Here is a 14,704-nt window from a genome sequence, read left to right on the forward strand (position 1 = left end):
CACAAGCAGCAAGCCTCCCTGCAGCAGGATTTTGGCACTTGCAGTCCGTGGCCCAACATGTTCTCTCCTTGAGGACTAGGTCAAAGTGTGCGCTGGGACCCAGCCTGCTCCGGAGCACTGCGAACCCCTGGAGCCAGCAGAGCCCAGCACCAAGGGCACCCACTGACACTGCTGCTTTCTGAGGAAAAGCACGAACACAAACATGGGATTGCCACAGCTAGGCTGCTACATGTCTACAGCATGGACACTGGTAAGAGGCAAAGCACCTACATGCCCTGCAATGGCCAGAGGAAATTAGGAAGCTGTGCCATTCCCATGTCATTGAGAGCCACCATGCTCCCCCACCCAGGAATGTGGTGAAGGGAAACTTCTAAATGTGTGCTGTACCCCACCTTGCCCATCAGTCTCATTATGGACATGTCACGCCATTTCCAGCCTCCCTGGCTGCCAGAGATGAGAGGAAAGAAGCACCATCGCAAAAAAAGACAAGGCTCTCTTGAAAAGGCCATTTCCACAGCCATGAATGACCTCTTGGGGCCGTGTCTGGATACAGCTTCCTTCAACTCCAACCTCAGGCTGCTGGAAAGACCAAGCAGAGGAGAACAAGGACTTCCTGATTTCCTAGCATGAAGATTCAGTCTTGTCCTTCTGAATGGTGAAAGCCATGACAAAAAGCAAAGCCAGTGGTGGAGAAGTGTCCCAGTGCAGCCTCTCAGCTGAGCTCTTCAGCCACCAGCAGCAGAGACGCTGATGAATCCTCTAGGTCTGTTCCTGTGAGAAATGCTTTCAAGTAGCTCCAATATAAAGGTCTCAACTTGGCACCTGATTTTCACAGCCTGCACCCAGCTCCAGCAGGCCCAGCATATCTAGCAGCTCTTCTCAGGCTCCAGATCTTCACTGTTTGTTTTTCTCCCTCCCAGAAACCTGGAGAAAAGGCCCTGCGCCTTAGCTCTGCCCTTTCTAGTAGCTGTTTTCCTGGTGCTGTGACAAAGGTGAGTGAACAGGGATGTTTGTATTCCAGCAGCCCTGCTGCTCTGCCCCCAGTTCCCACACTGGAGGCAGGGATACAACCTGCCCAAACCAAAAACTCTGCAGACTTGTGCAAAGAACAAGTCTGTTTGCATATGCTACCCCAAGGCCGACCACACAAGAAGGAAACAAACCTGTATTAGGGATTCTGATGGTCTTTCTTGCTTGATTATGGAAACTTAACAGTGGCATTACTTACACTGTGCCTTGAGAGATATGAGCACATGACAAGACAAACCAGACTTGGAAGAGGCAGAGGTATTCTCATCACACATTCCCTCTCACTCTTCTTCCAGAACATATTCCTGGCACTGCAAGACCAAGCCCCTGCTCCTTCCCAGTCAAAGATGCTGAGCTGTGGGAAAGGTGGGTGACGAGGGGACAGGCAGCACAACCTTCTGCCCATGCAGAAAGGACTTTCACCTTCCTCTTCTGGGGGACAGAATGTTCCTTGGGAAGGTGGTTTTCTTGTGAAGGACTTTAAGATATCCTGTTGTTGCAAAGAGAACCTCGAAAACAGCACTCTGAAACTCCTAGTGCTGACCCTAGGAGAAATAGGGGAAGAGGACTAAAGGGGCTGGTCTACATGCACAGCAGAGTCTGCTGGACAGCAGGGCTGGGGAGAGCAGAGCCTGCTCACAGTCCTGACCTGCAGTGTGCTGAAATGCTGCAGACCAGCATACAGGCTCACAGAAAGACTGCCTGCTTCAGCCCTTGGCCCTCCACCAAGCCCTTTCTCAACCAGCAGACCTCAGCATGGCTGCAACAGCTCAGAGTACACTTCTAAAATGCTGCATTCAGCCCCAGCCTGGTCTCAAAGTCCCCAGAAGAACATGTCTGTCCTTTGCAGAGCCTTCCAGTGTGCAAAAGGATAATTTGGCCATAATTTCCCCTGAAGAGAGTCCATCTTGCTTCCTAATAGGATTGCAAGAACTCAGGAACAGTCTGGAGCTGTGAGGTGAGTGCTGTTTGCTGTCCTTATCCGGCGAGTGAGAAGCAGAGTTGGCACTGGGCTGGGCAGCCCCTGGAAGCACAGCTGAAAACCAACATGGGAGGAACAGAATGGGCAGAGTGGCTTCCCCACGAGGTTCCAGAGATGGTCAGTGGCAGCAGTGTCTTAGCCCAGTGCAAGAAGCTGTCATTTCTCTAGAGGGCTGACCCTCCTGTGCTGCCTGGGGAAGCCAAAGGCCCATGTCTAGAGAAGGCTGCTCCAAGTCCCTACGACAGTGAGTGGTGGAGCAGCAGCAAGCTGTGCGGCAGTGAGGTAGGGGTGGCATGGGCATGGAGACAGAGGGAACAGGCAGCAAGATTTGGGAGGCTTCTTCTCAATGCTGCTGAGGGCTTGGCAGTACTGAACATGGAAGAGGGCACAACAAATTCAGCAGTGCTGATAGAAGGTACAAGAGAAGAAAGGCAGTAAAGACCAGTTTACGTAAAGAAAAAAGCCTAGACCACAAAGTATAACTAAAAAGAAAAAAAAAGTTAAATCCCTTCCCTCAGATCTGTGGCATGGGCTTGCAGGAGGCCCCACTTGGGGACTACACTGGTCTCTGCTGGCCTCTCCATCTATCACAGGATGACAAACATGAAGGAAAGAAAAAACACTATTTTTTGCACTGGCATTAAGAGACAAAAGTGAAACTGTCTTGGGCACAGGTACCAATAAAGATGTCAAATGCTACCAACAGCATTCAATGTGTTCACCCTCTGTTTACACAACTGCATCTCTCCTGAGCAGAGGAAGACATGCTTGATGTTGTCTTTGGAGAACAACGCAGACAAAAGAGCTGAAAAGTTCCATGTGCTCATGCTGTCAGTATACCAGACGTCCCAGCAATGGCATTAGATCCCACCTGAGAGCATTTGCTTCTGGCTCAGCTCTTTACTCCCCATTTTACAAGCTAGAAAAAGGCAAGAAATCTCTCCTTGGATGTCAGGCTCAACTAGGGAAATCAAACTGCATTATAACCAGTCACACAACCCTCGCTCACACAGCAGAGATGACACACGATAGATGTGTCAGGAAACAGTGCCCAGTCTCCTGCTTCCAAGAAAGCATATTTCACAGACAAATACAGTCAGCTTACTGGTATGAGCCTTGTAATCTGAAAGAGCCTTGTATACCCAAGCAACCTGTTAGCTCCCAAGCAAGCTGCCATTCATGCCTTTGAAAAGGCACTTGGCCTTTGATTCATTGCAGGCTCAAGGTGCCTCAAGATTGCTGCAGAAACCTGAACTTGGGATGGAACAAAGGAGGACTCCGTTCCACTTCCCCTCCTTCCAGGAAAATCAGCAATCATGGTGATGCTGCCCTGGCAGGAAAGGAAAGGTATAGCAAACCCCTGCCCATACTACTTCACCCCCCCTTCCTTCTACAGGAGGGAACCTGCGTGGGATCTTCCCTAATGAGAGGGCTGAAAAACTGAGGGATGGGTCAAAACTGGCATTGATTTTCCCTCGAGGCACAGCAAGTCCCAGCACAAAGGCAGAGGAAGCCATGTTTCCTCCTGAGAGACTGAGTCAGTGTCCTGGTTGCAGATAGGGCCAGACCTTAGTGCTGCTGTGATTCTACATCACACACATCATGGCTGGGACCACGGCTTCAGCAGGGAAAGCCAGGCACCCCACCTGAAGTGTGCCATTTTGCCTCTCTCTCCAGTGGAGGGACTGTGGCATCAATCCCTGCGGGACTCGGTCCCTTTGCTCCCCCACCAGTTCCCCTCCTGTTTTCTCAGTACACAGCTACAGAACATGGTGTTGAAAGGGACAGCAGTGAAAATGCAAATTGATTGCAGTGCTGAACCAACAGCACTGGAGAGGAGGCTGCTGGCAGGGAACAGTCCAGCAGTGGGAGTGACCAACCCCACTGAGGCTGTCAAGCTGAGCAGAAAAGAGCCCTACTAAACCCAGCTGAACTGAGCCAAAAGGAGCACATGTGAGCAGTAGGACAAAAAAGCAGCAGTGACCTGCAGGGTTGACCTCCAGTGCAGTGGAGCAGTAGAAATGGCGGCACAGGCACCAGAACCGAGCCCAGCCAAGCAGCTGTGTGATCCTACTTGGATGATCCAGCTCTCAGGGGGTTTGTCACTGGCTTTTGCAGTTTCTGGCTGGGAGTAGCAAACATTAATCATAGAAGTTCTACCACCATCATGCCTTTGTTTCCAGTGGCCACAAGGACAGCACACGAACAGCCGCCCCATTGCCTTTGTCTAGGAAAGCCATGCAGATGTGGTTTACAGGGAGCATCTGCCATCTTGGTTTTGTTCCCAACAGTGAGCAACTTTTCGTGGGTAAAACACCTCCTCTTTTTGTATACTGTTGTTATTAACATTGCTGTTGTTATTGTGCATGCCTTATTCCACCACTTTGAGCTTTCAGTAAATTGTTAATTCAACCCATAATCTCTGCTTTTGTCTCTCCCTTACGGGAAATGGTGAGGGGAAAAGAAGTGGCTTATTTGAGTTTAATTCCAGCTGGTGTTAAAACTAGCACAGTCAGGAATACTTTGGACTCTGTGAAACACAGGATATCTTATACCCTATCAGAGCTCTTACACTCATTTCTCCGGAAACATGCTATGTAGTTTTGATGGTGCCCATCCTGGCTGACCTGGAGTGTCAGGCTGTAGATGGACAAGGAAGAAAAGTCACCTGTCTCATGTCAAATCTCATGTGCCTGTGGCTCATCTGTGGTCACTGGGGGTGAACTGAGAGAACTGGGAACTATTCAGGTACAGCTTAAGACATGTACTGGATTTCTCCTGACAGGGGAGGGATCATTCTCCAGATGGATATGAAGCTCAGAGTTCCTGCTTCTGGGGCAGGAGGCACAGGTAGCATCACGAGCACCAGTAAAGTGTTGGGATACTTCTGGTGCACTTTATGTGCATCACCAGTGTCTTGCCCCATTAAGATCTGCACTGAATACAGGAGCATCTTGCAGGAGCAGCAGACACATTATAAGCCTCATTTCAGGGTACATATACTTTCCAGAACTGGTATCCTACATGGCTCTCATTAACTTGGCTCTTTTTTTTTTTCTGTCCTTGCCTGTACCAGGCACACAAGAGAGGCAGCCTTGATCCAAAAACCAAGGTGCCAGCACTTGCTGCACTGCTTAAAACCAGGACAAGGCATCCCAGCATAGATGGCAGGACAGTCAGGCTCACCCAAGCATTGCTCTAGCCCTCAAATCAGTTCTCAGTACGACCCAACTTTGCTTGCTGCATGGCTTCCCCAGCTGCCAGTACCACACATTCCAGGGCAGGATGATGCCCAGAGAGAACAGGAGGGAGGCAGAGCAGCCCCAGACAGTATCCCAGGCAGAGGTGCCTACCTGACAGAGACTGGGAAAGGGATACTTTTGTGCAACTGAAGCTGAAATCATGGTTTCAATAAATAAAATATCTCTGATTACTGTCAGACTAGCTTGAGTGCAAAAAAAAAAAAAAAAAAACAAACAAACCTCTTAATCAAACAAAATAGCATCTTGTATTGGTCTTTTATTTCAGGCTTGATGTGACCAAGTAACTGTGCTCAGGAGCTCTGTCCTTGCAGCCCCACCTCCTGTCCTGGCTGAAGTTGCAAGACATCAGCACCTGAGCAAATGGGAAAGAGCCAGACCAGATGGGTTCACCCATACCCTACAGCAGCCTGACCCCTTGCACAGGAGCTACACCATCCCAACAAACCCTGCTGCAAGTTTTTGAGAGAGCTCTCATTACTGCATGACACCCTTGCCTGTCCCCTCTACTTCTGTTTTAGCACCTAGAGCGAAGATTATCTTTTGATGTGTATTTTTATGGTGTCTCACACAAAGATGGCCAGGCCCAAGCTGGGGACATTCAGGCAGTGGTGAAAGCACACAGCTGTACCCCACGAAGAGGAGGGTACATGGCAGTGACTGGGGATCTGGCACTACTTTGTCCAAGTGCTGCACCCTCCTGGGGCAACACAGCACCTTCCTGGGGAAGCATGGTTCCCAACCTGCCTGACAGGGCCTGCCTGGCGGCTAAATTCACCCATGAGATACAAACAGAGAAAGCTGAAGCTCTCCCCCTACCTGGCAGGATCTTTCCTCTTCTCCACTGCACTGTCCCACTTGCTCTTCTCCATATCCTGCAGGACGGCCATTTGGATGGGGGTGCTTCTGCCACTGCTGCCAGTGCTGCCTCGGTGCTCCCGGCCATAGCAGTCAGGCTGGGAGCTGCCCTTCATGGCCTGGAGCTGTGCCAAAGGCACAATGTCACAGCCCTGGGGCCGGTGCCACACCGTCTGCTGCGTGATGGCATTGTAGTAGTAGAAGCGGTTGTTGTTCTGGTCGAAGAGCTCCCACCACTGCTTCTGGTCGGACTGGCGCACCTTCAGGTTGGGAGGGGGCTCCCAGCTGCACTCCCCGGTGGTCAGGTTCACATACATCCGCTCCTGGGAGCGGGGCTCGATGATCTCCACCCAGTCTGAGCTGCAGGGACACAAGAGCCACATTAGTCTGGGCCAGAGGCCCAAAGCAAACAGGCTGTCTGAAGAGTCCTGCAGAGCTGCTGCCGCTGGGCCAGGCAGCCTGCTTGCAGATCAAAGCATTACTTGGGACTATTCAGCAATCTAATGATCTTAGGAGAAGCCAGGTCAAGGCTGCCAAGAGTCCAAGATGGAGCTGGGACAAAAGAGCAGTTCTTTGGCACAGGGAAGGGGAGGTCATTTCCATCAGCTTGGCAACCTCACTCCCCACCCAGCAGCCCAGGACTAACCCACAGGGCTGTAGAGCACTGTCTGCTGATGCTGGGATGTCTCACGTCTCACGTCAAGGGCTGGCCCAGTTGCAGGAGTGCCAGTGCCTGGGAGATGCGCAGGGGACTTGACTTTCAGGAACAGGGAGTATCTGCAGAGCAGGATCTGCTTCTTTTGAGAGCTGCACATTCCACTTGGGGAGACCAAAGCCCTGGCTCCCAACAATGCAGGCAGACTGCTCCATGTGAGTGCCTGCCTGCAGGTCCCACATGCTGTGGGGCTGCAAGAGACCTTCAGGTCCCATTGACCCTGCTCAGAGCCCACACTTATCTGGCCAAAAGAGATATGTGGAGAATGACTGGTGGATGAGACCATCTCCATTGCAGGCTCTTCCACTGCAGGCTCTTCCCCTTCCCCCTTGGCTGACGGGACAGAGCTCTCAGCAGGGTGTAAGGTGACCCAATGGACAGGCCTTGCTGCTGACCCACAACCCTTTTGCAGCCCTAAAGAACCCCTTGAGTGCCAGGGTCCCCTTCCAGCACCCATGCTGCCCCAGTCAGTGAGAGCAAGGCAGGCAGTGCTGTAGAACTGGTTTTCAGGCAGATCAGCACAGCGGTTTTGATGCAGAAGTGTTGGGCTGCCCAGCCTGTCATGGTACATCAACCTTATCACTGACACACCAACCCTAAAGAGCTGGCCTGAGGAGGTCAGCAAAGCCAATGCCTCCCCAGTGCAGTAGCTCAAACCATTTTGGATAGCCCAGGCAAATGGAGGGAGTGCCAACCCAGCAAGGTTTCCCTCCACAAAGGAGAGATGCTGCCTAAAGCGATCCTGAACCCAGCTGTACGCTCAGCATGCTGAAAACCATGCGGCCCTCAGCTCCTGCTCCCACCCCCAAAGCCTGGCCTCCATCCCAATGTTGGTGGAGGTTGCAGGAAGGAGGCCCTAGTTAACCAAAGCTACTTTTGTTATTAATAAAAGCCATATGAAGAAGACAGGTCCAAGGCCCCCCTTGAAACCTATTCCTGCCCAGGGGCTCTCTCTGACAATCTCCAGCTGCTCTCCAGCAAGGGCATGACAGCAGAAGCCATTCCCAAAGCAGAAGCAGGAGAAGGGAGATCCCAATGCATCCCTCTCACACTCTCAGCTGCCAGTCTGCAGTAGGGCTGCTGTCCCTCAGAAGGGTCAGGAGTGATGGTGGCAGCACTGGAGTGCCTGAAATGGCAGCCCAGTCTCCTGTGCCCAGCCCTGCTGGTCATGGGAGAGGAGGAAGTTCCTGGCAGGGCAGTCCAGTCTTTAGCTCTGCCCTGACTTTCTGAGGAAGTCAGCATGTCTCCTTTCACCAGGCAAGTCTAGGTGAGGGTTTAGTCGCTCATTGCACCTCCCTGCTAGGAAAACCATGGGTTTGATTGACAATCAATGCTCAGCAGTCTGGCATGCACCCATAAAAACCAGGCCATTCCTCAACTCTCTGAGGATCCAAAATTGATAGGTACAATGTCAATCCAACACAAAATAAATGTGAACTGTCTCCGAAAAGATGCAATTCTCCTGCCACAATATGGGGCACAGACACTATGTAAGGCTGAACTCCATGCATTCTCATGGAGGGCTGATGGTCACGCTACCACAAACAGGCTGGTTGGGAAAGCTGACCTAGGTGAAGGCCATTTCTTTTGTGTCATAGGTCAGTTTTCAGGCAGATGTGCTCACCTACTCCAGACTACCTCCATCACAACTGTTTGCACTGACCAACAAGGAGCTGGAAACAGAGCACACCACCTTTGCCCAAGGCACCAGTTCCTGCTGGTCTCCCACCATCACCAGACCACGCGCTGCCAAGAGTGTGCTGGAAAACAGATCCCATTTAGCAAACTCTGTGTTCAGAAAACATCTGGTTTGTGGTTTACTGGTTTTGGGTCAAAACAACATCAGTGGCTCTATTTGATTTAAGGTGCAACACAACAGCCATACCAGGACCCCATGCCATGGCTCAGGTTGGGAACTGCAGAACTAGCCCTGTTCTTCCCTTGCAGTTGCAATGCCAAACTGCAAGCAAGCACAAAAAAGGAAATCACCGAGATTGCCAAGGGCATCAGCAACTGCAGAGGAACCATCCATAAACAGGGTATAAAAGGAAAAAACAAGAGCAGCAGCAGAGCCCAGCAGTTCTGGGAGCAGGGCACAATAAACATGCCTATGGGAAGAGCAAGTACAAAGTGCAGATAGGACAAGGAACTGGCATGGAGGATGCAAGGGACAGCTCAGAGGGGGCACAAGGGGAACAGCGTCCAAGAGCACAATGACTCTTCACAAGGACAGGCTATAGGAAAAGGGTTAGAGAGAACTGAGAAGGACACACAGACCCAGGTGGCTCACTGGCAGCTTTGGGGCATGGGGAGATGCTGCCATCGGTGCAGGAATGTGGGGGAGCTTCAGCTAAAGGTGGGGGGCATGGCCTGCCACTCTTGGGAGGGGACAAGAGGAGGAGACAATGTGTTCCAAGGGCTGGAAGAGGAAAGCAGCACAAAAAAACATACATAGAGATGGGCCCAGGAGAAAGACCAGAGACAGTTCTGGAGGATTTGCCTGGCAAGGAAGAAAAAATACAAAATGCCTAGCAAGACCCTGAATGATCAAGAGTCGCCTTGAGCCATCAGCCTTAATATTCAAGAGCACACTGTTTGATCTGTTTAGCTAGCAAATGGGTTAGCAAAGCTTTGGAACACCAAGGGTTGTACCCATGCTGCTGCTCCTTAGCAGAGAGGAGAGGTCAGTTGTTATTTTTTGTTAAGTGCAAGGCATTGAAAATAAATTCTTCTCATAGCACTTGGCCATAAGCCAGTGTATGTTGCCAACTATAGTTTTCCATTTAAACAAGTTTACATTTATTTTTGTGTGCAAGACACTTAAGTGGATGACTTGGTGGGTGACTTCTTTGCTCCCCTTAAAATTAAGGGGCTGAGGATGACTGAGGTGGGGTTGAACCACATAAAAAATCCGCACGAAACACATTGAAATACTGAAGAGTTTGGTACAATAACACTTACATAAAGAAAGAAGAGGAAAAGCAAGGAGCACATTCCTGGAGCAGGGCCAGCCCCAGGCTGCCACACAAACCTCAAATATAACATCAGGAACTCTGGAAAGATGTGATAAACCCAGGATTGCAGAGATAAGGCTGTAACTTGGACACACACAAAAAAATTAATTCATATTTCACTTTACAAGGTTAAAGAAGTTTTCTGGGGATGGTTTAAATAATGCTTTTCCCTGCCCTTTCAACTCCAAGTGCTGAGGGACGCAGCAGCCACAGAGCGTGCACCTCAGCACCTGCTCCCACCAGCAGGATCACAGCAGTGGTTTTGGTTCATCTCAATTCCTGGGACTCAGTGTCCCCAAAACAGGGCTTGCATGCAGGCCCCATTCGCAGTCCCAGCCTTTGGGATGCCTGCTGGCATCACAATGGCTCCAGGGAACTAATGCAGTCTATTGCAGATTGCAATAAAATCCCCACTCGCTTCCAAAAGCCACCCGTATGCCCAGTGTGCATCTTCCTATATTGTCAGAAATTCCAAGAGCTTCCTGTGTGTCCTGAGTAATACTTTCCAGACCTCATAGCTGGGAAACAGTACACTGCTCTAACTGCTCACTCCAGCAAGCAAAGCCCCCTGACCGTGAAGGCTTGTGCCTTGAGCATGCTGATGCTTTGGAGGAGTGACAAGGCTGTGGCAGGGGTCAGCCACCCCAGCAGCAGGGTGCTATGAACAGGATGGTGCACCAGGCGTGCAAAAAGCAGGAGGAAGCATAGGGTTTTGTGTGCATAATCACATCTCATGTAGGCAGACAGGTTTGGTCCCATCCAAAGGTTTTGCCTCACAGATGGGCAGCTGTTTTTTTATGAAGCATTGTAATAGTGCAGGTAAGAGCCAAGCTGCTCTGTCCTGAAGCCTCAAGGACACAGGGGATGGACACGTACAAACCTTGCACCTTTAAAGCCAGCTTGAGTTCCTCCTGGCTGCCACTCCTGCTTGGCAAAACCTTGGAATAAAAAATAATAGCAGTAATTTTTAAGAAATGGTGTTTATCCTGAAATGGTTTTTATATGCAAGCATCTCCTGAGTAGATCTTTTTCACAAAGACAGTAAATATTTAGTAGGAGGCCTAGGAAGGAATAAATTTTTTTTTTAACTACAGAGAATTGAGCAGGACCAGAAATGGAAAGGACCAGGTACAGGAGAAGAGTCACTTGCAGGAGGGGCTGAGGAACACCAAGAAGTCAAACAGCCACTCCCTCACAGGAGAGCTGGTTTTCCTGCCACCATCACCCAAGTGACAATACAGCCCTAGGCAGCCAAGCACAGTCCTGGGACACCACAAGTTCTTTTCAAGGCTGTAAAAAGTTAGGAATAGTAGAGATGTTTTCTCAGCTGGAGCTGTCAGCTTAAGCTCAGCTTGATATGATCTCCAGCCCCACCTGTGGAAGCTGCTCAGTACCAGTTTGAGGAGGTAAACATCTACCAAGGCTAAGAGAGCACCAAGAATAGCCATGGGAATCAACTGCCCCAGGGAGCTTCACACCAGGCTGTCAACAAACCCCTCTGTGTGGCTACAAGGAGGCCTCTTATGACTTGGTCTTCCATTTCACTTCCATGCTCTGTAATTTTTTGATTTCTGTGCTTCAAGCCAAGATCCCACCTCCTTCCCTCACTTTCCTTCTTTAGGATGAGCCCCACAGAGAGTTGGGGTAGTACAAAGTCCTTCTTGGCCAAACATGGCTCCATACCAAGTGGGATTTTCCAAGACTGATGCCCTCAATGGAGGCCTGCAGCATACTCAAAGCCAGCCCCAAGACAAAGCTGCCAGTTGTTGCCATCATCAGAGATCATCTGGCTCAGGATGCACCAATGCCAAAACTAAGTGCCTTGTTAATACGTCCTCCTTGAGGAGGAGGAATTCAGTTTGGCCATCACACACAAAATAAAGCACAATTCCCAGAGACTGGCCATGGAGAGACACCAGCCAAAGGCAGGGAAGTGTGTGCAGGGCTACTTGCTGCAGCAAACAACTGCAGTGATGGGGATGGGCAACTGAAATTATCTGCCCCACAGAGATGAATTCAAATCCTCTTTCATTTGATGATAACAAAGCACAGGACAAAGGATCCATGGAAAGGAGCAGAAGCAGTTGTACAGAGAATGATGCCATATTCACCATTCTGAGTCCTCTAAAAGGAGGCTCCTAAAGCAGACTATGGCAAACCAGCTCAGGAATGAGGAGTGGGGACCATCCCAGAGGCTCCAATGTTGCTGACATTGGTGCTCCTCTGTGAGTCCAGGTTCCTGGGTGACTGAAGAACAGCCCCAGGCTGCGTTCAAGAAATCAAATATCACCACCAATATATTTTTGAGACAATCACACTTGCCCCTTCACCTTCTCTTCAACAGGCAGTCACCTCAGAAAAATTTACTTAGTACAGACACTGACAAACCAAGTGCAACCTCCAGGTGGCTCCGATTCACCCAGATTTGCATAGCAAAGCCATGATAAGGCTGTAAAACTCATCTCTATCCTGGAGCTGCAGGGGGCCTCCAGGTCTCTAGCATCGGCACCTGATGGTAATCTCCCTTCAGCTAAGTTTGACAATTCAGGCTTTATTTGCTGCCTTCTCTCAGTTGAGTCCAGAAAAGCTGTAATTTACATCTTAGGACAAAAAAGGACTCAGAACAAACATCTCTCTCCTACACACGTGTGTGTGTGTGTATATATATATACATGTATATATATAGAGAGAGAGAGAGAGGTACATATATATAATCAATGTATTTTGAATACACATGCCTCCTTCTAACAAAAATTAGAGGAACTAAAATAAATATAATGTCAGCCTGTTCATAAAAACTTTCCTGTTCCTGAAAATAAGCACTGTGCAAAAAAACCAACCTCTGCTTTGCCAGAGACAGACCACACTGTGAAAACCCAGAACAAACGCTGATTGCTCAAAGCCTGAGCACATATGCTTAGCTCCAGCAAGAGAAAACAGGGGCAGAGCCCAGCCTGGCAACACATTGCATAGAGAAGAGAGAATAACACCATAGTTTGGGTGGGTTAAGGGAAAATGTCTTATCACAAAAAGCATCTCATTACATTGGTGTTTTTAATTAAAAACAAAACAAAACAAAAAAAAACAAAAAACAAACCAAAACAAAAAATTTAAACAAACACAACCAAAGCCCCTAGCCTTCTGCTAGGTGGTCTTTTCAAATACAAAGATGTCAGATGGGAAACTTGGTGGCTTTCTGGTCACTTGGACTCTGTTGGGTCTTGCCTCTTTTCTGGTTTTCCCAAACTTTCCCCCAGCCCAGGTACCAGCATTGTTGGCTCCATCTTGCTGCTGTTTGCCTCTAAATTCACGCCAAATCCAGAGCAGAACAAACAGCAAAGGGGCAGCACATTCTATGGGAGCAGCAGGTAGGGCAACACTAAAATTACCAGTAAATTCCCCCAAGATCCTGTCTCCAAGAGAAAGAAGAAACAAGGACTTTTAGGACACAGGTGAGATGTCCTGGGGTCTCTACAAAAGGAGACAGAAGGGGCATAAGGAAGGACAGAAACCATGACAAGGCAAGCCACTATGATAATCAGCTTAAAATGAAGTCCAGGAGAGTCTCAAAGGCATAAGGCCCAACAGCCCAAGAGCAGCACCTGAGCCTTGGGTGGGATGGATGCACAGGCATCCTAGAGCCCTGTATGACAGCAGGGAGAAGAGAGGATACACAGACACTCCCACACCAACCTTCACGTTTCTCCATCATCCACCCTGCACTAAGCATTGCCCACCAGCTTTGGGTCCTGAAATCACTCCCTGGAGCCACAGAGAGCACCCCAAGGTGAGGGGAAGACAGAAGGGCTTGAACTGCTGTTCATCCCCACCCTATCCTTCACTGCCCCTTCACAGGATGGGGAATTCTGCAAGAGGGAAGACCAAGGGACAGAAAACATCCCAGTTTTCATGGCTTTGAGACAAAACACAAACACTTGCTGAATGAGCATTCTGAGCAGGAGGAGGTTACGTACTAGAGACAGAGGCTCAAGGGGACTGCTCAAACCAACACTAAGGGAAACTGCACCAGAGGGCAGGAGGAGCAGAAAAATCCACTCCCTTTAAAAAAATCTTGGCAATGTAGACCAAGCACAGCTCTTCGCCAGAGCTACAATAAACACAGGCTCCTGCTGCAGCTACTCTGTCAAAGACACAGAGGGCTACCTGCTGCTACCTGCTACCTTGGAGACCAAGGGCCTCTCACTTCTCTCTGTCCCCAGACTGACATTGAGGGTGAGCACCTTGGCCTGTGTTATGGCTGGAGACCAGCTGTGGCCACTGCAGCCTCAGCAGAAGGCAAAAGTCATGACAAAAAGCATTCACCATCAAGAAGTTTACAGGTGTTTCCCTCTACTCTTTGCAATGATCCACAGGCTGGCTAGGGACACACATCTGGTGGGCAGCCTCTCCTGCCTATCTGTCGCAGCCAGCCCATAGGTTTCACACACTGAGGAGCAAAATCATTTGTGGAGCTTGAGCCCCAGGCCACAGCTGAGAAGTGAGATAGCTTCCTGGGGTTACAGGACCTGCCTTGCCACCCTGTCTAGCCCCTAAGCTGCTGTCATGGGTCCATGGGTCCATGATCATGTGTCTCTCCTGCCACCATGGCTAGAGTTTTCATTTTGCAGATCAGAGCACAAGTCCAAAACTCCAGCATTTAAACAGCCCCCACAAAGCTCTGGTTTGCCCCAGACACAGTGGCACCTCCTAAGCTCAATGAAAGCTTCAGCAGAGTTATTTTTCCTTTTAAGGGGCTGAGCATTTAAGAACAAGTTGCAGAAGAAAAAAAACAAACAAACAAAAAAAACCAAACAAACAAAAAAAACCCAAACAAACAAAAAACCAC

At 49.6% G+C, this 14,704-nt stretch overlaps 1 protein-coding gene across 1 annotated transcript in view; it reads right to left on the minus strand.

Moving 5' to 3' along the window:
• LOC134051528 (rho GTPase-activating protein 39-like) overlaps positions 1–14,704 on the minus strand; it is a 54,843-nt gene that overhangs the window by 19,564 nt on the left and 20,575 nt on the right. Inside the window, 2 exon segments of the mRNA XM_062505323.1 lie at positions 6,091–6,489; positions 10,059–10,094. Of these exon segments, the coding sequence (XP_062361307.1) occupies positions 6,091–6,489; positions 10,059–10,094 (435 nt within the window).

Source organism: Cinclus cinclus, chromosome 18 (genome assembly GCF_963662255.1).
Source record: "Cinclus cinclus chromosome 18, bCinCin1.1, whole genome shotgun sequence".
Classification (NCBI taxonomy): domain Eukaryota; kingdom Metazoa; phylum Chordata; class Aves; order Passeriformes; family Cinclidae; genus Cinclus; species Cinclus cinclus.